Source organism: Acanthochromis polyacanthus, chromosome 16 (genome assembly GCF_021347895.1).
Source record: "Acanthochromis polyacanthus isolate Apoly-LR-REF ecotype Palm Island chromosome 16, KAUST_Apoly_ChrSc, whole genome shotgun sequence".
NCBI lineage: Eukaryota > Metazoa > Chordata > Actinopteri > Pomacentridae > Acanthochromis > Acanthochromis polyacanthus.
Genome location: NC_067128.1, coordinates 11,649,404 through 11,669,651, shown reverse-complemented (window position 1 = coordinate 11,669,651; position 20,248 = coordinate 11,649,404). Strand labels below are relative to the sequence as shown.

Sequence of the window (20,248 nt, the reverse complement as noted above, 5' to 3'; positions counted from 1 at the left end):
CCTCATTTCAAAATAAAGATTTCTGCAAATATTTCTGGGATTTGTAATGTCAAAATGCCTGAAACATGTTTTCACCTCTGAGTTATAAAATGTAAACTAATGGAAAAATGGTGCATTTGTCCGTTTAAGAGGAAATTTAAAGACAATAATGAAAAGGTTTGCAGGTTTGCATCTTTTTTTGAAGGAACAAAAATGGTAAAACCTGTTTTATCAACTTTGCATAAACTCAGACTGATAGACACTAAATTCTAACCATACAGTTAATCACTTCATCCAGTCAAAACATTGCACACCTATAAATGTGTCTTTGTAACTTACCTCATTAATATATTTATTTAAGGTAAAATGACCAAATATTTTCTTGTTTGTTAATAAATTTCAATTGGTTCTGTTTCTGAAGCCTTTTGTCCCAGATTTTTACATCTACATTCAACATTTCTCCATTAAATCGAGATTACTTCACTTTAAAATGTTGCAGGGTACTGACTAATACCCGAAACTAAAGGCGATATTCATTTTGCTGTTATAATAGGTTATATTTTTGTTATGAAGGTACAATTCTTTTCACATCCTTTAATATCCACCCGATGCTTTCAGTTGGTAAAACAATAAAACTAAACAGAAAAAACTTCTAATTTCACATATTTCTTGTCTATAAGTTGCGAATAATTAAAGAACTGCATTTCAATGATGCAGACTTTAGTTTGGGTTAAGAAGCTGCTTCTTTCCCATGGGGACAAACTGCGGATGTTGGTGTTCACACACCTGCACACCAGGGGGCGCTGTAGAGAAGTGGAATTGTAAAACTTTTCTATCCATCCTCTATTCCTCATTGAACTCCATGTCACATTATTTTTACTATACATTTCAAGATGACATTCATTTATAGCATCTTAACAGATCCAAACAGTGACGCATTGGAGTTAGAAATTTAACATATCAGCTCAAATGAAAATAAAAGTCACCATGTTTGCAATAACAGCTCAAAACAGATTTCATGTTTCATTCCATATGACTTTATTAAAAACATGACTGCATATATTAAAAACCTGAGATAATTAAAACACACTTAACTTCATACTTACATTAAAATAACTCAACCTGAGACCCAAAAACACTGAATTCATAAATATATCAAACAAAACTGGTATCAGGTATCACATACTGTATATTCAAACAGGACAGATCTGCAGAAACCCAGCGAGCAGATGTCTGTTAAAAATTGATCAATAAAATCCAGTCCAGCTCTCACTGATAACAATACGATCAATAAAAAAAAAGCTGCTGCATAACCTAGGAGAACATAAACAGCAACTGTCAGACTGGAATGACAAGAAAAGAACCTAAATGATTCACCTGAAACAGTGCTCTGATGCTAGCAAGGCTAACCTGCTACTCTGAATCATTTGTAAATCAAAAATAAAATCCAACATAGTTTGTTCTCTTGAACAGTTTCCCCCAAAAACTTTAAATAGTCAATAAAATCCTCTCATACAGACATTAAAGGTAGCAACATTCTGACTGAATACAACTTCGAAACAGGAAAAATCAGGAATCAGAAGGAAAACAGAAGTAAACACAAACAACAACAAAAACTGTGGGACATTTAAAGGAAAGTGACATTAAAAAATAGAAGAAATGAAGCTGGATGAGAATAAAACAATATGTCAGGCAGCAGCTGGTGGCAGATCTCCATGGTAACCACAGCGGTGATGTCACACCGGCGTGGTGCTGACATCACACAGGTTTGGTGGTGCTGTTGTATACGGGTGAATCCGGATCCGACAGCGTCACGTGGGCGGGGCCTGTGGCCACGGGCCTATGGGTGCGTTTCCTGCGGGCCTTCAGGAAGCAGTAGGTCAAGATGGCCAACAGAGCCAAGATGGCCACCGACAGAACCACGGCCAGCGCGACGGAGCCTGAGGAGCAGACAGTGACGTCACTTACTGTCAGCTGCCACGCTTTAATATAACGAAGGATCAACTGTACTATAATACTGCTACAAATTACACTGTTGACAGTACTGCTGGAGGAGATTAATTCTGTGACTCTTACAGGTAACAATCCTTTAAATACTGAAGTGTTCGAGAGGTTCTGACCTGACTCATTATCTTCTTCCTTCTCAAAACGTTCAAACAGCCCTCTGGAAAACACATGTTCCTCTGCAGACACACACACAGAGACACAAACAAGTGTAAAGTAAACACAGTTTTCTGAACTAAACTACTCACAATCAAAAAACGCCAACTGGAACTATACGTTAGTGATACTATGTGGCATTTAAAGGTACTACTGCTACATGGTATGAAATGGAATTAAAGGGTGCACTTGGCATTACAGATACTATGTGGTACTGAATGGTACTACACTCCATTAAAAGGTACTTCATGGTATTAAATGATCTTACACAGCATTAAAGGGTATCATTGAAATAACTAGTACCATATTGTACTAAATGATAATATGTGGCAATAATACTACACCATTAATGGCAAAACATGGCAGTAAAGGTAATAAATGGTGCGACATTGGCGTTAAAAGGTAATATATAGCAGTGAAGGATCATACATGGCAATAAAGGGTATGGCACGGTATCATAGGGTACTACATGGCAATAAAGCGTATTATGTTGGTCATGTCTGGTATTTAAAGATAATATGTGACATTAAATAGTATTACATGGTAATAATGGTGCAACAGCATGTATTAATGGGTACTATGTTGTATTAAAGGGTATTTCATGGTATTAAAGGGTATATTGTAGTGTTATAAAAGGTAAAACATGCATTAAAGAGTACTACGTGGTATTAAAGGGTATTACATAGTAATAAATAGTCATGTGTAGTATTAAAAGGTAATATACAGCATTAAGTGTAATGGTTAATGGTACTACAAAGTATTAAGCGATACTACATTGTAATAAAGGTATTGTATTCAATGGTAGTGCATGTATTAAAGGTTGCAGTGTGGCAATGAGGGCCATTATTTGGTATTAAAGGGTACTACATGGTGTTCATTGGAATTATTTTATACTACAAGGTATCATATTGTACAGTATTTGGTGTGTGTATTGTATACCAGTCACTCCTTCACAGGTCTCGCTGCACTTTTGACTTTCTTCGAAGTTGTTTCCGTTGCCGTCACAGCCGCCGTAGGTGAAGGTGTAGCACGTCTTGTACAGAGGATTGTAGTACCAGCGGGTGTGACTCGCCCGACATGGACCGGTGCGGGGCGGCTCGGTGCACTGAGCTGAGCAGGTGGCGGGGGGCAGTCATTATAAGCATACAGACTGTTAGCTTCCAGCTTCTGTAAACTTTATGTATTCATGCACAGAGAGGAGAAAAGCTATCAATAAACACTGACCTCTCCTTTGGTTGACATCGATGTCCAGCAGGCGGGTGAAGGTCTGATTTACTGAGGCGGAGGAAAAGGATCAGTTATTCTTCGGAGGTGTGTGTTTAGTCTTGTAGGTCTGTCTGTGAGAGTGTGTGTGTGTGTGTGTGTGTGTGTGTGTGTGTGTGTGTGTGTGTGTGTGTGTGTGTGTGTGTGTGTGTGTGTGTGTGTGTGTGTGTGTGTGTGTGTGTGTGTGTGTGTTACATTTGCTGCAGTGATCCTCGTCCAATCCATCGCTGCAGTGCACCACACCGTCACACTCCAAACGTCTGTCCAGACAGCAGCCGTTGCCACAGATGAGCTGATCAGGACGACATGTCGAACCGCACTCCTCTGAACACACACACACACACACACACACACACAAATGCACGCTTATTTATCTAGAACATCTGGGCTGTGGAGGGGAGGTGATTAGGTGCATTGTGGGACTGACCTTTAGCGGGCGGAGTGACGCTCCTTTCTGCCATCGCTGTGGACAAACAAGCACAAACATGCATCAGCAGCATTACAACAGATTAAAGCTGATGTGTTTACTGTGCGTGTACTTCGTGCACATACTGTGTGTGCGTGTGCGTGTGTGTGTCTCCCGTTATGGGAATGTACCTTTATTACTGTGTGTGTGTGTGTATGTGTGACTCCCGTTATGGGAATGTACCTTTATTACTGCTCATGTGCTCTAACTTGTTTACATTTATATTTGTGAGGATTTCAAAAAAAATGTTTTATTTTATTTGTATATAGTATGACATTTTCTATTTTTTTATCTATAGCTGGGAGTCACCAATCATAATTTCGCTGTGTGGAAAAACAATGACAAAGATTCTTTATTCTTGATACTATGTGTATACTGTGTATGTCAGGAGTGTCAAACTCCTTTTAGTTTAAGAGCCACATTCAGCTCAATTTGATTTGAAGAGGGCAGAAGCAGTAAAATCACAGCATAATAACCTGTAAATAAGCACAACTCCAAATTTTTCCTTTGTTTTAGTGCAAAAAAAGTTCACATTTAAGGAGTTGTCTTTTTACAAAAAACATTATGAACAACCTGAAACTTCTTACGAAAAACAAATTCAATTTCAAAAACATTATGCTTCAGTTTATCATTTACACATTACAACTTACAGACCGCAGTGGATCTACAAAGGCATGAAACATTTAGTCACATGTACACACGTGGACAAAATTGTTGGTACCCCTCAGTTAAAGAAGGAAAAACCCACAATTCTCACTGAAATCACTTGAAACTCACAAAAGTAACAATAAATAAAAATTTATTGAAAATTAAATAATCAAAATCAGCCATCACTTTTGAATTGTTGATTAACATAATTATTTAAAAAAAACAAATGAAATAGGGCTGGACAAAAATGATGGTACCCATAACTTAATATTTTGTTGCACAACCTTTTGAGGCAATCACTGCAATTACACGATTTCTGTATTTGTCAATGAGCGTTCTGCAGCTGTCAACAGGTATTTTGGCCCACTCCTCATGAGCAAACAGCTCCAGTTGTCTCAGGTTTGATGGGTGTCTTCTCCAAATGGCATGTTTCAGCTCCTTCCACATATGTTCAATGGGATTCAGATCTGGGCTCATAGAAGGCCACTTTAGAATAGTCCAACGCTTTTCTCTCAGCCATTCTTGGGTGTTTTTGGCTGTGTGTTTTGGATGGTTGTCCTGTTGGAAGACCCATGACCTGCGACTGAGACCAAGCTTTCTGACACTAGGCAGCACATTTCTCTCCAGAATGCCTTGATAGTCTTCAGATTTCATCGTACCTTGCACACTTTCAAGACACCCTGTGCCAGATGCAGCAAAGCAGCCCCAAAACATTACTGAGCCTCCTCCATGTTTCACCGTAGGGACAGTGTTCTTTTCTTCGTATGCTTGGTTTTTGAGTCTATGAACATAGAGTTGATGTGCCTTACCAAAAAGCTCCAGTTTGGTCTCATCTGTCCAAAGGACATTATCCCAGAAGCTTTGTGGCTTGTCAACATGCATTTTTGCAAATTCCAGTCTCGCTTTTTTATGAGTTTTTTTCAGCAGTGGTGTTCTCCTTGGTCGTCTCCCATGAAGTCCACTTTGGCTCAAACAACGACGAATGGTGCGATCTGACACTGATGTACCTTGGCCTTGGAGTTCACCTTTAATTTCTTTGGAGGTTGCTCTGGGCTCTTTGGATACAATTCCAACGATCCGTCTCTTCAATTTGTCATCAATTTTCCTCTTGCGGCCACGTCCAGGGAGGTTGGCTACTGTCCCGTGGGTCTTGAACTTCGGAATAATATGAGCCACTGTTGTCACAGGAACTTCAAGCTGTTTAGAGATGGTCTTATAGCCTTTACCTTTAAGATGTTTGTCTATAATTTTTTTTCGGATGTCCTGGGACAATTCTCTCCTTCGCTTTCTGTTGTCCATGTTCAGTGTGGTATACACCTTTTCACCAAACAGCAGGGTGACTACTTGTCTCCCTTTAAATAGGCAGACTGACTGATTATGAGTTTGGAAACACCTGTGATGTCAATTAAATGACACACCTGAGTTAATCATGTCACTCTGGTCAAATAGTTTTCAATCTTTTATAGAGGTACCATCATTTTTGTCCAGGCCTGTTTCATGAGTTTGTTTTTTAAAATAATTATGTTAATCAACAATTCAAAAGTAATGGCTGTTTTTGATTATTTAATTTTCAATAAATTTTTATTTATTGTTACTTTTGTGAGTTTCAAGTGATTTCAGTGAGAATTGTGGGTTTTTCCTTCTTTAACTGAGGGGTACCAACAATTTTGTCCACGTGTGTATCTATGCAATGTTTTACTTTATGATCAAAATGATTAAAGTCAGACAAATAAAGACAAAAAAACAACAAAAAGAAGACAAAATATTTCAAAAACAAGACATAAAACAACAAAAGCAAGAAACAAAATGACAAAAATTGGACAAATGACATAAAAAGAGACAAAAATTAGGCAAAAAAGTTACAAAGTGACAAAAAATATACTAACAACACAAGCGAGACAAAAAACACAAAACAACAAAAATGATGCACAAAACAATGAATAAAGCAAAACACAAAATGACAAAAATATGACAAAAAAAACAAGTGAGACAAAAAGAAAACACAAAACGACAAAAACATGAGAAACGACAAAAACAGGGCAAAATATTACAAAAATGAAACACAAAATGACAAAAGAACAATGAACAATCTAGTGTTTTAGTTAATAACTTGTCATGGTCTAAAAATTATTTTAAATTTATCGTTTTGCAAATTTACAATTTGCGGTTAATGTCTTCTCTGTAATTTTTACACTTTGTAAAGTCGTCCCATGGACCAGACTGGACCCTCTGGAGGGCCGCATGTTTGACACCTCAGTGTGCGATGTGTTGTGTGTGTACTGTATTTGTATTGTGTGTGTGTGTGTGTGTGTGTGTGTGTGTATGCTGTCCATGTACTGTATGTAGTATGTGTATACTGCGTGTACCTGTGACTCCTCTGCAGGCAGACACACACTCCTCTTTGGACAGATAATTGTTTTTGTTGGGTTTACAGCCTCCGAACACAAACTGCTCACAGCTGCCTGTTGCAGCATCGTACCTCCAGCGAGAAAACGCAGCTCGACACGGTCCAACCTTAACGGGAGCCCCACAAAACACTGAGACAGAGGACAGGGTCGGTTACATCACTGAAACATAAGACACGGTGTGAAGACATCCCTCTGTATGCTGAACATAAACATTAACCCACAGCAGGGTGTGTGCATTTGTGTGTTACAGGGAGTGCCATTTTCTTAGCACACTGGCAACCATGTACCAGTGTGTACTCACTACACTATCTGACATTTGGCTGCATGTTGCGCAACAGTTTTACCACCTGAAACTACAGCTGCACTCAGATCAGCTCTGACTCACTACCATAAACCACTGGTTCATGATAGACGATTAATAAGTCGCTCAGCTGAAATCTCCTGAAAGAAGCCCACAAAAAAGTCAAGGCGACAAAGTGAAAAGCTCACAGAGCAGGTTTAGTTTCTGCTGCTCACGTGTGAATGTATGTGTCAGGTATTCCAGTCCGACCAGTCTGAGGGCAGGTGTGGATCATCAGAGCGAGAACACAAACACTGGTTCACATCAACACAACAGATCAGCTGATTCTGTTTATCTGATCAAAAAACTGTTAACAAAGCATAAAATTATCCTTTAAGTGGCAATTACGCACATAAATGATCAATAAACTGTATTAACTAATTGTCAACTGTCAAAAGACCAGTAAAATGAAGAAAAAAAAATGTTGATGAAGGAGTTTACTTAACAGAAGTGATTAATGAATCAGTTAACTGATCAATAAAGTGTCAATAAACCAGTTAACTGATCCATAAAATGCTAATAGAGCAGTGAGCGGATCAATGAGGTAATGACGAAGCAACTAACTGCAGTTCATTTATCAATAAATTGTTAAATGACAAATAGATCAATAAAGTCTTAATGACGTAGTTCATTTATCAATGAACAGGAAATTATTCAGTTAACTGATCAATACACTGTTCATAAAGCAGCTGACAGATCCATCAAGTACTCAAAGCTGTAAATATATCAATGAACTGATGATAAAGTAGTCAACTCATCAATAAATCATCTAAATGATCAGCTATTAACTGATAAATTGTTAAAGTATTTAATTGATCAAAAAAGTGTTAACAATTCAGTTAAATATTTAATAAATTGTTAATAAAGCAGCTCAAAGATCAATAAACTATCAATACAGCACAGTGTAACTGATCAATAAAGTCTGTTTCAGGGACAAAAACAACAAATAAAATCTTTCTGTCTTATTGCCATACTTTTGATCAAACAGCTCACTGCTGATCTGATTCAGAGTCAGCAACTACAGAGGACTACATTTCCCATGAGCACTCACAGCTGGACATCTCTGGGCTGAGGACGAGGACCTTAACGTTAGTGTTGTCTGATTGGCCGTCGGAGTCGGTGACTGTCAGCTGGAAGACGTAATAGCCTGGCTGTAGGTTGGAGAGCTTCACCTGGTCAGGTAGATCTGTCTTCTGCAGAATCCCATTCAAAAATAACAACATTTAAGAGTTAAATCTGTGACTCTCAGTAACTAGTTCTGATGGCTGAAAAGGGGGAGAGATGCATTCAAATTAAAATGTGAGCTTCGGAGAGTATCACACAGAGGCTGAATTTACCTGCATACACACCTGTGTTTATGCAATGTGCCAAGTTCTAACTTCCAGTGACTGCTCTCGTGGAAAAGCAACACAAACTTAAACTTGTAAGAATAGTGAATGGAGTTTGGTGGGCTGTAGCAAGTTCGTTATACGTAACATAACATAATAAGACAGGTTCATTGAAGCTGTTGGAGTCACAGTAGATGTTTATCCCATTGATCACCTCTACCTGTGTTAAGCCCCGCCCCCTGTAGCAGAAACCTTTACCTCCATCTTGACTCCACTGTCTCCACTCTGCAGACTCCAGCTGTAGTCGGTGATGCGGGCGTCGTTCAGCGCCAGGCTCTCGATGCCGTTGAGCATCACCGTCTCGCCGGGCTGAATGACGACATCACGGCCTGCGATGGCAATGGGCGGCGCTTGCTTACCTGAGGTATTAAGTTAGTTATTAAGACAATGTTTTTCATGCACATCTAACAGATTCAGAACAAAAGGTTCAAACAACTCAAATGTTCTGGATTGAATGAACAAATCCCATGAGCCCGGCTGTGGATTCAGAGTTATAGGACACAAGCTGAGCCCATTTTTAGCCTGGTAATGCTCACATCGAGTCAAACTGCCTCATTAAAAGAAACAGAATTATTCAGCAGCAGCCTCAGTTTGCAGTTCATTACGGATGTACAGACAACTATTGCTGGATAAAGTAAGTAAAGTAAGAAAAGTGCCATCTGTCCCAGAACCTTCTGGCCATTTGTTCCAAACAAATGTAACATTTATAAAGAAGGACTGAAATGGGTAACAGGAGAACAAAACATTTGAGATTCGATCAAATGTAGGCTTTTACTCAAAACTGCCAGTCTCATTTCCAGAGTGTATGTAAATAGCTGTCTGTGATGCTGAGGAAAACTGACAAATTCAGGCAGGTTCTGAAATGTCTTTCCTGGTTTCTAAATCACAATTAAGTCTTTTTATTTCAGAAAACTTCAATTTTCTTTGCAGCTCATGCCGATTCAGAATCAGAAAAAAGTTATTTTTCCCCAAGGGGCAATTAGGTAATTCAGTTATTTCAGTTATTCAGAGTTAAAGGTTTGAAGATTATTTTACATTAGACATAAAAATTCTGTAATACTGTACATTTTTACAGTGTATTTGTGTTGTCAGACTGTTCTCATTTCAATTTTCCTGTTTCTTGTTAGTTTTCTTTCGTATTTAGGCTTTTAATCAGCTTGAATTACCTTTGTGTGTGGAAATGTGTGATACAATATACATGTAGTGATTTCTGCATGGAGTTTCTGCTGGGCACGTGAGAGTTTTCGCTAACATTCTGAGGTTGATTGGCGATTCTAAATTGTCCATAGGTGTGAAAGTGAGTGTGATTGTTTAGCCCTGTGATAGACTGGTGACCTGTCCAGGTGTCCACTGCCTTCACCCCACGTCAGCTGGGACAGACTCCAGCGCCCCCAATGAGGATTAAGTGGTGTATAGATAATGGATGGATGATTCAGGTGTAATATTGATAATTCAGTCACACTGTATTTTGATGTTAATTTCTTGCAAAAGTTTCCTTCAAATCTGCTTATTTCCAGAGTCCTATTAGGGCCGTGGAGAACATCATTTACAGTGGTGGAAGAAAGTTTTCAGACACTCCATACATTTGTGAAATATTGCATTAGAATTACTCTTAGTTCTCCAATTGCAATTTCTTTTAGTACAATCACAGCCATAATACTAAAAAAAAATCCTAAAAAAGAACCAATAAAATCTTAATATTGGTCTGTTCCATAAAAATAAGATTTTTTGAGTTATGGGTCATTTTTGTAGAATTTAGTTTTGTTAGTTTTTCTTGTAAACAATCAATGACAAAAAAAACATCATTTGTATTTGCTTGTATTTGTCTAATGCAGCCACATATTTTGAAACACAAAAAAGATTTTTACACAATGATTCATGATAAATTTTGAGACTATGTAAAAAAAATACCACTGTATTTTTGTTTGCATGTATTTTAAGTAAGCCTATATTTAAGTGTTTTTTTACAGAAATGAAAGCTCGAAGTGGATGATATTTAAATTCTAGTTCCTATAGATCTTTTGTATTGCGTTGTGTTTAGCACAGCTTTTAAATGTACTGTACTCACCTAGTTCCTGCACTGCAATACCTGTGACAATCAAAATAATACTAATACTACTACTAACAATAATAATGTTTGTTTGTTTCCTACTTAATGCTATTTTATAGATTTTTCCTGTTTTCTTAAATTACAGATAATTATTTGTAAAATCTCAGTAATTTCCATATTAAATGTTAAAAAAAAAGTCCACATCATTTTGCTGTATTTTAGTCATCCAAACCTTGTTACAGATATTTGCTACTTGAAAACTTGATACATATAACTTTTCAATTTATTAAATTACAGGCGAGATCAAATAAAATCACTGAAAAGAACATATTAATTTACATGTTGACTGCTAAAAAGAAACAGGTAAAAAAAATAATAATAATAATTTCCCCAAAAACCTGTATTTTACAAATAGTATTTTCTTCTTTTACACTGTGTGACATGCAATATCTCTGTATTTAAATGAGCTGATGTAATAATTCTAGTTAATTTATATCATGATATTGTCACAATTTTTACAGTTTGTGGTCAGTATCCTATTTTTATTGTTGTATGGCACACACAAATTTTCACTGTTATTTTTTTTGTTTGTTTTTTTAAACACCGCTTGTAATCAATTGATCTCATAATATCAAACTATTGATTGATTCAATAATGATAGTAGTATTGATCCTATCATATTTAACCCACTGACTGATATTGCTCACTCAGACTTTGTTATCAGGTGTTCACTCATAACTGTGTGTCACTGATTGAATGATTGATTGATCGGGAATACTGATCCAATCAGACTCACCTGGGCCCGCCAGGTATTTCTCGAACACGGTTTCCCGGATGTAGCTCTGATATCCGACCTGGTTCACGAACCTGCACACGAACCGGTTCCTGTGCACGCAGCTGAACAGGACGCACGTGCAGTTTTCCTTCGAGTCGCACGGCTCGAGCAGCGCGAGATTGCAGCGCAGGTTGGAGCAGCACGCGCTCCGACACTCTTCCGGAGACTGCACATGCGCGGTGGCCAGAGGAGCGGCTCCCTCCTTCACCGCGTCCTCGGTGTCCAGCACGAAGTTGTCCTCACCGGAGCGGAAAGAGGCGTCGCAGTCCTCCGCCGCCTCGCCGGGCCGCAGCTGGAGGAGCAGGAGGAAGAGGAGGAAAGGCCGCAGGGAGGATGAAGAGGTGGATGAAGGCATTTTCAGGTGCGAGGAAGCACTTTATGGCGTCCCGACGCTCCGATGTCACTTAAGTCCAAATTTAAGAAACGAGAAATGGGAGAGTTTAGTCTGTGGACTCTGAGCCGCTCCTCGCCCTGTCCAGCTGCTCAGGTGTGTCTCACCTGCTCACTGACAGGAAGACTAACCAGCACCCTCCCACAGTCTCAGTGACGCCGCTCTGACGTTGCTCAGGTGTGTCCTCACCTCGGCTCAGCTGATCAGTCTGTCAAAACACGGAATTTAATTTCAGGACAAACTCCAGAATTTACTCAATTGTTGTGCTCTTAAACTTTGTGTTCATAATTGAACAAAAACAATAAATACCGTTTTGTTATTTTCTATTAGACTATTATTTATTTAGTCACATATTTAAAACTTAAATTGTATTCCAAATATCTAAACAAAACTTAAGGCTGTATTGGGTTTTTCTTTAATCCACAGAAACGGTGACAATCTGGAAGCAAGGGTGCCAAAAAAATACATGAAAATGGTGGGATATTGGAACATTCAAAAACAGTGAAAATAACAGGAAAAAAATCTGCAACATGTTTCGTGTTTATGTTATATCTCTTCTAAAAACAGTGCGATTTTATGGTCACACACTGAAAGAAGAAAGTATCATAAGTGAAAATACAGATTATTGATACACATTATTTACTGCCTGCTTTGTCCTGTGATTTTAGGTATGATCCTTGATTGAACAAACTTATGGTGGAACACAGAATACAATAAGATATATTAACTAAATGCTAGAAAATACTAATAAATGCCAGATTATGTAGCATGTAAACACAGTGAGGTGTGGATTATAAGTAAAATAGGAACATAAATGCTTCAATTTGTGCATGTTGCATTAGATTTGTTATAAGAACAAACACACAATCATAAATTATATATTCAGTGTTTAAATCAGTAATACATAAATTAAATATAAATATTCATACATGTTATTATGTCAGCTTACAGTCATTTAATGGGATATAATCATTTAGAATCATTGCAATGGTGTGGAAGCTGCAGTACCGGCAGTGAGCAGTTCATCCTCCGACCAGCAGGGGCGCTGTAGGAACAGCAACTCGGGACCAAAAAGTGACGCTTTACAGCTTCCGTCAAATCGTCCAGTCAGAGGCAGAGTTTAAAAGCAGCTCAATTTGAATGTTAATTTGATCGTGACTTTCTGTGGCTTTTCAGGTAAGAAAACAAAAGTTTGTTTGATTTAATCATTTGTTCATGAAGGGAAACTGAATTTCTTCAACTCCATAGTTTTCATTAATGTTAAAGAGTTTGACTGACGACGTTAGAAATATTAGCTGACGTCTTCCCAGAACTTAGGGAGAACTTGGCTTTCAGCGAGGGTGTGTTTAAATTATAGAAATGTTTGAGACCTTACGTGAAACAACATAATCCAGTGTGTAACCCGGCTCAAGAAAAAGAAGATACAAACTCGTTTTAAACTCTGACTAATCCTCCAGTTAGTCTTACCTGGTTTAAACGAACTTTAAGTTTGTGAACAGCGACTCACGGAGTTTCGATTGTAAATACAGATCAGTTGGTTATATTTTCTAATGCTCTAAATATATATTTTACTGTTTAAAATGTCAAATAGGGCGACGTGGATTATTTTAAATTTCTGTTGTTAATCTGCCGAAATCTTATGTGCTGATCAGTTGGTCGTTTTGTCTGAAGACTATTGTAAGATGTCTTGTTTCAGCCAAATAAGTTCAGGAGCTAAAAACATATCACACAAAGAACAGCTCAAGTGATCATCCAGTTTTCAGTTGCGAATTGTTTTCCAATTTATAAATTAGACTCATTGACTTTAGGTGTAAATCACAGCAGTCTCACATTACCAGTGTTTCTGTTTTTGTGGAAATACCTGTAGAACCAAAAAGTTTAGTTGAAATCAAAGAGAAAAACAGGAATTTTTAAAGGTTTACATTTGACATAAATTTAGTCATCACAGCTTTTTAATATAGACATAATAAAATGATCCTTGTTAATTAAGTGTGGTTGAATTCAGAAGCGGTGGTTCAATTTGTCAGTTGCCACAGAATTCATCTGTGATTATTTTGAAAATTGAGATATTTCTTACATTCAGCTTTTTCTGGGTGGCACCAAACTGATTTTGTTGTTTGTTTTACCCTTTTCAATTGTTGAACGTCACACATGTCACATAAGGAATAATCTGCAGATTAATAGAGCACAAATATTGAGTCAAAAGGGATTTCTAACAAAGAGGAGATGGCAATCGTTTTAAGATCCTCACATTTGCATAAAAATACATTAAAAAAGATAAATAATGAATTATTTACATTTTTTTCAATTAATTTGTTACTAATATAACTTTGTTTGCAGTGGTGATTGATTGGCTCCTGTCCCTCAGATCTAGGTGCAGCTGTGATGGAGGGACTGATGCTGCAGGTGGGATCCTCTGCCTACATGCAGTAAGTGTTTGGCGTTATATCAGTAAATAAAGAGCTCAAATGATCAATAATCACATCAGAAGATGGTGTTCCCACATGACATGAAAAATCAGAAGAAAAAAGCTTTTTGAAATAAAAACAATAAATTAAAAGTATAAATGTTTATTCAGTGCACAAGTAACTACTGTTCTCTGTCCTATTGACTGCAGGTCGGCCTATCAGAGTGAGGCACACCCGAATGCAGGCGTGGGCCTTCAGGAAGAAGGCGATGCCAATAAGAGGAGTGCATACTGTAAAGATCTACTGATAAGAGAAGGAGGAGAGGAGCTGAGCTTCGAGGAACTGCGAGCCGAGAGATACAACCAGCGAAAACAGAGGGAGATGGAGGGTGTGTTCACTGCCTGCAGGGCATTTATAAACCACAGGAAAACGGCTGGTTGCGGGATAGACGTTCTCTGATTGCTGTGCATTCTCTGACCTCAGGACATTTACTGGAAGGTCCACATATCACTCAGTGTCTGTAGGACATCTACTGTTTGCAGCTTGTTCAGAGGTGTTTACTGACCACATGACATTTATTTGAGCTGTTTACTGACAGCAGGACATTGCGTTGGAGGTTTACTATCTTCAGTGTATCTTTTATGTACTGAACATTTACTGAGATGGTCACTAGCTGTGGGGATATTGTTCACTGACCATAGAAGGTGAACTATCTGCAGGACAGACGACTACATGTTATCAGTTTCTGTTCAGATTTGTGCCAGTTGGATGATCGATGAGTCTTTTTCTTTCAGAGAAGCTGAAACATCTGATGGAGGAGGAGGAGAAGTTGACTCAAGAGCTGGAGGAGAAGAAGAGATTGTTGGCGCTCAGGAGGAGTCAGCCAGAGGTACGCTTCAATATGAAAAAAAATGTTCTCACCTGGACTGTAAACAAGCGACACATATGAGTTGTGTTGTCGTACTTTCTGTCCTTCCTGCAGCTGCCTCATCGAGCCTCCTCTCAGAGCAGTGACTCAGGCGAAGCTCCAGCTGCTGCCTCCTTCCAGATATATGACGAGTCCCAGTCTGCTGCTGCACAGCCTTCTGGGTAAAGAGCACAACTAATGCACCAACCAATGTCTCAGTTTGCATCGACTGTAACAGAACTCATCACCCGACTTTCATCCAGCAGAAACCTCCAACCGTCTACAGACGAGCTGCCAGACGATGTTTTCCTGCATCCTGATGAGAGAGGACTCTGTCTGAAGATCCAGCATCCTCGACAGCCAGGTGAGAATCTGGTCCATGAACCAGTCCTGTTCTTGAAGGGGAAGCCAGGAAGCCAACCTACTAACCAGGCAACATGTCCACCTATTTGCTCTACCCATCAAACTTTTTCTTTTCTCAGTAAATGCAGATCCAGAAAAAACAAACAAGATGGCAGACCTTGGATTGTTTTCCTGCAGCTTATTGCAGATATTTAAGTGAGCAAGTTGTTGTACAGACATGGATAAGAACAGCAGGATGCATGTAAAAGGGTTTTATTTCTATGCTTTCTTCCACTGTTTTTCCCTTTATATATTTACTTTGGTGAAAAGTAGATTTTTGCAATCTTTGCTGGACATTTTTGTTTGTTTGTTTTTTCTCGGATGACATTAGGTGAAATTTTTTGAAGCCATTCATTGTTCTCCTGCTGCTTGGGTCACTCCCAAGTTGTTTCATTAATTGGACTTCATTAGTGATTCATTAAATACCACTTTTTGAACAGTTTTTCATCCAACAGCTGATCTTCAATCTGAATCTTTTGTTTGAAGGTATTCATAACTTGAGGTAAAATATGAGATTTGATCAGGGAATCAAGGGATTTCAGATTCCGTAAAAAGTTTATCAGGCATAAGCAAACATATGATGTCAGAAGTTCAGTTTTGTCTCCTGACAGTCTCATGTTAGCACTGAAGCTGTTTTCAGTGAAGTTCTGCTGAAACAGGTGGAAATCATCGGATCACATGACCTCATCTGTCATTTCAATTATTTATTTATTTTTTAAAAGCAGATTTCTTGTAAATCCTCTCGGATGAAACGGATTCATCAGAATATTTTGTTTACGGAGAGTCGAATGTCTGTCTACATTCATACGTTCATGTTGTGAACTTGCTGTCAGATCGCCAGGGAGCGACCGGCGACGACACAAGTCCTCCGACCTTCTCCCAGAAACCAGTCTCCATAACCAGAAAGAAGCTGAGTCCCATTCAGGAGACCAGTGTAATTGCCTCACAGGAAGGAGTGTCGACTGGAACCTGTAGTCCACTGGAGGAGCACCCAGAGGAGCAGGAGGAGATGGATCACACTGCATCACCAGGTCAGTAGTCTTTATTCAAGTAAAAAAATCAAACCAATAAACTGTTCACTAATTAAAAACTGTAATGTGTCAAGAGTTTCACTTGAAGGCATGAATCAAGCATTAAAAGAAAAGATTTCCTGACTCAAACATTGGTTCATTTTTGTAATGATTCAAAAACAACTTGAGGGAATAAATAAGAAAGTTATTTAACAGAATATGTAGCGATGATTTCACAAACATGGTCTTTTAAAAAAAGCATTTCTGAGCTGCAAATTTGTTCTTTCTGTTCCAGCTGCAGCTGCTGTTGATCCCTGCCACCTGGATGTTCGGCGACGGTTGTTGGACCTTAGTGATGTCACTTCCTCTCCAAACCTGCACTCAGAGACCCGCCCCCTCCCTGCTGTGGAGGAGCACAACTGTGTGCAGCTGGGTACTACATCTGGATTGTTGGTTCATATATCTAGACCTACAGCTAACAGCTGTTTTAAATATTTGTTGAAATGCCAGCAACTTCCTTTCAAATGCCTTTTTAATTACCCCCTGGGGACAAATAAGGTTTTCTGAATCCGAATGAATTCCTTAAAGTGGTGACAAATGTCCAGCTTGTAGTATCAGAATAATAACAATGAGAAGAATATTTTCAGAGTTGAATCTGGACATGAAATGTTAGGCTGTAAATGAGAAAAATAAATCATGAAGAAAAAAAATGAAATATAACAAAGCAGATTAAAAACAAGAACAACACAGAACTGTTGCTGGTTTATTTACTTTCTCTATTCCCCTATAATTGGCACTAAACTCAATGAGACTGTTGGAAACATTTAGATATTTAGTTCTAATTATCATAAAATCTTAACAGACAGGAAAGTTTCCAGGGTACAAGGACCTGTAAAATACAGAGTCACAGAAATGCAAAAGCTTCACAGCAGTGAATATTCTTGCATTCTTTTTAGACCCTTTAATGACATTTTGATGCTGTGTCCACTAGGGGGCGAGGTGTATTTCATCGACTCCAGAGTTGTAGATGGAGGCAGCTTCTCCATCTTTAAGGGAGCCACAGATGACAACGATGTCCTCCTAAAGGTGGGACTGTACATTTAAGCACAGCTGACTAATCCTGTAGGGACCAGACTGTGAATGAACCTGTGGAAATGTAACTGTGTGCAGGTGGGCAGCTGCTCCATTCCCTGGGATTTTCATCAGTTTACTCGCCTGAAGAAGAACTCATCAGCTGCAGACGGTCTTCCCCTCGTCAGCTGTTTCCTGTTCCTAGACGGCTGCATCACCGTCTACACGCCTCCACCTGATCACATGTTCACCGTGAGTCACTGTCTGTCTCTGTAGCGTGTAAATCTACAGCGAACCTGAACTACATCCTGAGTGTAACTGTGTGTTTTCGTATTAGGAGCTGACAGATTGTGATCCCAGTGAGCTGTCAGTCGGTTATAAAGCCATCAGCCTGCTGCAGCTGGTGTCACAGCTGCACTCCTGCAGGTTGCTGCATGCAGCGTTGCAGCCAAGCCTCCTCACCTGCTGTCGCACGTACGTCCTCACACCACACAGGGAGGGGAGGCAGGGTTTACTCTGATTCTGATTCCTTCACGGTTTCACGTATTTCCTGCAGAGGTATCACGATGTCTGACAGGGTTCTTCCAGTGGACTGGTCGTCCTCTGTAGACCTGGACCTCCAGCAGGATGTCACATCAGTTCACCAGCTCCCCTCAGCTCAGACCTACATCAGTCTGGGCCTCCTGGAACCGACCTCCCCTCCACAGCTGGTACACATCTGTCTACTCACTACAGAGCCCGTCTCCTTCACAGAGATCAGTTGATGCTAACTCTGTCTCTGTCTACCAGGTGGACCTGATGGGTGTGGCTGAAACTGTCCACCTCCTGCTGACCAACAGTAAGATGGTCCCGGTGAAAGACGCGTGTGGCTGGACGGCTGAGCAGTTCAGTGGAGACGAATCCTGGTACTTCCTGGTTTATTTTACTGGTTACATCTGAGGCCCGTACTGTGAAGCAGTTTTTGAGGTTAGCGAGGTAACTTCAGGTTAAGCTCTGGGTTTTCAGCAGTGTGACGGGGGTTGACCTTTTAGGGTACGTCACCTTATGATGAACTTCTAACATCCTTTGGAGCAGATTAAGTTCCAGGTAACAGCTCAGTGTGTACTAAAACACTGCCTACTGACCGATCCCATCACCAGTCCTCAAAGAAACCGCGGAGTTCAGTGTGCAGATAGGACTGCTAGAGGGTCTCTGCAGAAGGCAAGAGTTGTTTGGGGGTTTTTTTTAGAGCGACAATTTCAAATCCACCGCATCGTTCTACAGGCTTCTATGTATCAATGCACACAACACAGATTAATAAGACACTAAAGCCTTGTACTTCTTGATTTTATAGGATTAGCAGTAGATCTCCCTATCAGCTTGAAGGATGTTTTTATATTTGGTCTTCACTTGCTCCCAAGACTATTTAACCCAAAGAAAATATTACAGTGTCATTTTTATACATTTCATCAGAATCATTTATTTTCTGTGAGTCGCATGCAGAGATTAGTCCTGCAATTTCATTTTCCAATTTTCTGGCGCCCAAAGTGCACATGTTGAATAAGAAACTTTCACCTAAACAATTCATACATAAATGCAACATGACTCCAATTATGCCTTATATGAGACGATAAGCACGTTAAGTTACATTCACACAGTCTGCAGTTTTTAGTCTGCTTTAATCGTGGTTTTGGTTGGAGCAGAATGTCTGGACAACTGTGTTTATATTTTATAAACTCCTCATGTTGGTTATAGTTTAGATTGTAGTTAGTTCGTCTTGTCACATGTTTGTGGTTGAACATCTGGTGCCAACACCAGCTCTTCATGTGAACACACGTAGAAACAGATTCAGAAACTCTGGATTGATTTACTGAGTTGAGAACCAGCTGTCATGTTAGAAATAAGGGACTGCATTGATCAGTAAAATATGCATCGGATTAGCGCTTTTTGATGTCATTCTTTTAGATTTCTTTTTGTTTCCATCAAAACAACCTATTGACTGAAGTAGGCAGCATACCATTGGTCCATTTTTTGCAGAATAAGAGTCACATGACATATTAAACACCTCTTTCATGTGAACATTCACAGTTTTTGTAGAAAGCCTGACCTTTTTGATTTTCGCTGACTGGGGTTTTAGGTTTTGTGTAGCCAGCTTACACGAACAAAGCCTGGTTTTATCAGGCCTGCTTCATGGTACACTTCACTGGCCTCTGATTTGTTTCCCCTGTTAAACTGGACTGAACTTCATGCTGAACTTACCTTGATGTGTACACTCTTGTGTCTCTGCAGTGACCGGTACACCAGGATGTGGAGGAGGTTTTTCCGGTCGTTGCTGAACGCTGAGGGTCAGTCGTCACTGACTGTCCTGTCAGAGCTGAAGGAGCAGCTGTCCACACTTTTCCACTGAACCTTCAGGTGCTCACTCCGTCCACTTGTTTTTTGTGTGTTTTTATATCGGTGTTCTCAATTGTTACTACATTAAATAAAGTAAACTTTTTAATATGACTTTTATGTGTACGCTTTATGTTTCTTGTCCCTGAGTA

At 39.3% G+C, this 20,248-nt stretch overlaps 2 protein-coding genes across 4 annotated transcripts; one reads left to right on the top strand and one right to left on the bottom strand.

Annotated features, from left to right (window-relative positions):
- Positions 1-1,010: 1,010 nt before the first annotated feature.
- On the bottom strand, positions 1,011-12,186 carry LOC110966621 (kunitz-type protease inhibitor 1-like). The gene is made up of 10 exons (XM_051960793.1): positions 11,499-12,186; positions 8,851-9,011; positions 8,316-8,457; positions 6,883-7,053; positions 3,830-3,865; positions 3,598-3,726; positions 3,364-3,414; positions 3,079-3,249; positions 2,100-2,162; positions 1,011-1,919 (listed from the first exon to the last, which is right to left on the bottom strand). The coding sequence occupies exons 1-10, from the start codon at positions 11,890-11,892 to the stop codon at positions 1,738-1,740; spliced, it is 1,500 nt and encodes a 499-aa protein (XP_051816753.1). The 5' UTR covers positions 11,893-12,186; the 3' UTR covers positions 1,011-1,737.
- Positions 11,797-20,210, top strand: bub1ba (BUB1 mitotic checkpoint serine/threonine kinase Ba). 3 transcript variants are annotated; one of them, XM_051960792.1, is made up of 14 exons: positions 11,797-11,898; positions 14,297-14,357; positions 14,546-14,724; positions 15,131-15,225; positions 15,319-15,425; positions 15,510-15,607; positions 16,479-16,676; positions 16,951-17,088; positions 17,647-17,741; positions 17,826-17,978; positions 18,064-18,200; positions 18,283-18,436; positions 18,516-18,631; positions 19,995-20,210. In XM_051960792.1, exons 1-14 carry the CDS (start codon positions 11,871-11,873, stop codon positions 20,110-20,112), a joined length of 1,677 nt encoding a protein of 558 aa, XP_051816752.1. In that variant the 5' UTR covers positions 11,797-11,870; the 3' UTR covers positions 20,113-20,210. The 3 variants fall into 3 exon arrangements, with proteins under 3 accessions (XP_051816752.1, XP_051816751.1, XP_022071750.2); XM_051960791.1 differs by having other exon boundaries at positions 15,507-15,607; XM_022216058.2 differs by lacking the exon at positions 11,797-11,898 and adding an exon at positions 13,022-13,104 and having other exon boundaries at positions 15,507-15,607.
- The last annotated feature ends 38 nt before the right edge of the window (positions 20,211-20,248 follow it).

Bases quoted from the DNA above. Each gene is read 5' to 3' on its own strand.
- bub1ba (XM_051960791.1), top strand. From the start codon at position 11,871: ATGAAGAGGTGGATGAAGGCATTTTCAG. The intron at 14,725-15,130 runs GTGTGTTCACTG...TTTTTCTTTCAG, and splicing joins AAAACAGAGGGAGATGGAGG to AGAAGCTGAAACATCTGATG. The intron at 17,742-17,825 runs GTGGGACTGTAC...AACTGTGTGCAG, and splicing joins ACAACGATGTCCTCCTAAAG to GTGGGCAGCTGCTCCATTCC.
- LOC110966621 (XM_051960793.1), bottom strand. From the start codon at position 11,892: ATGCCTTCATCCACCTCTTCATCCTCCCTGCGGCCTTTCCTCCTCTTC. The intron at 3,727-3,829 runs GTCAGTCCCACA...GTGTGTGTTCAG, and splicing joins CGTCACTCCGCCCGCTAAAG to AGGAGTGCGGTTCGACATGT. The intron at 2,163-3,078 runs GTATACAATACA...GTGTGTCTGCAG, and splicing joins GACCTGTGAAGGAGTGACTG to AGGAACATGTGTTTTCCAGA.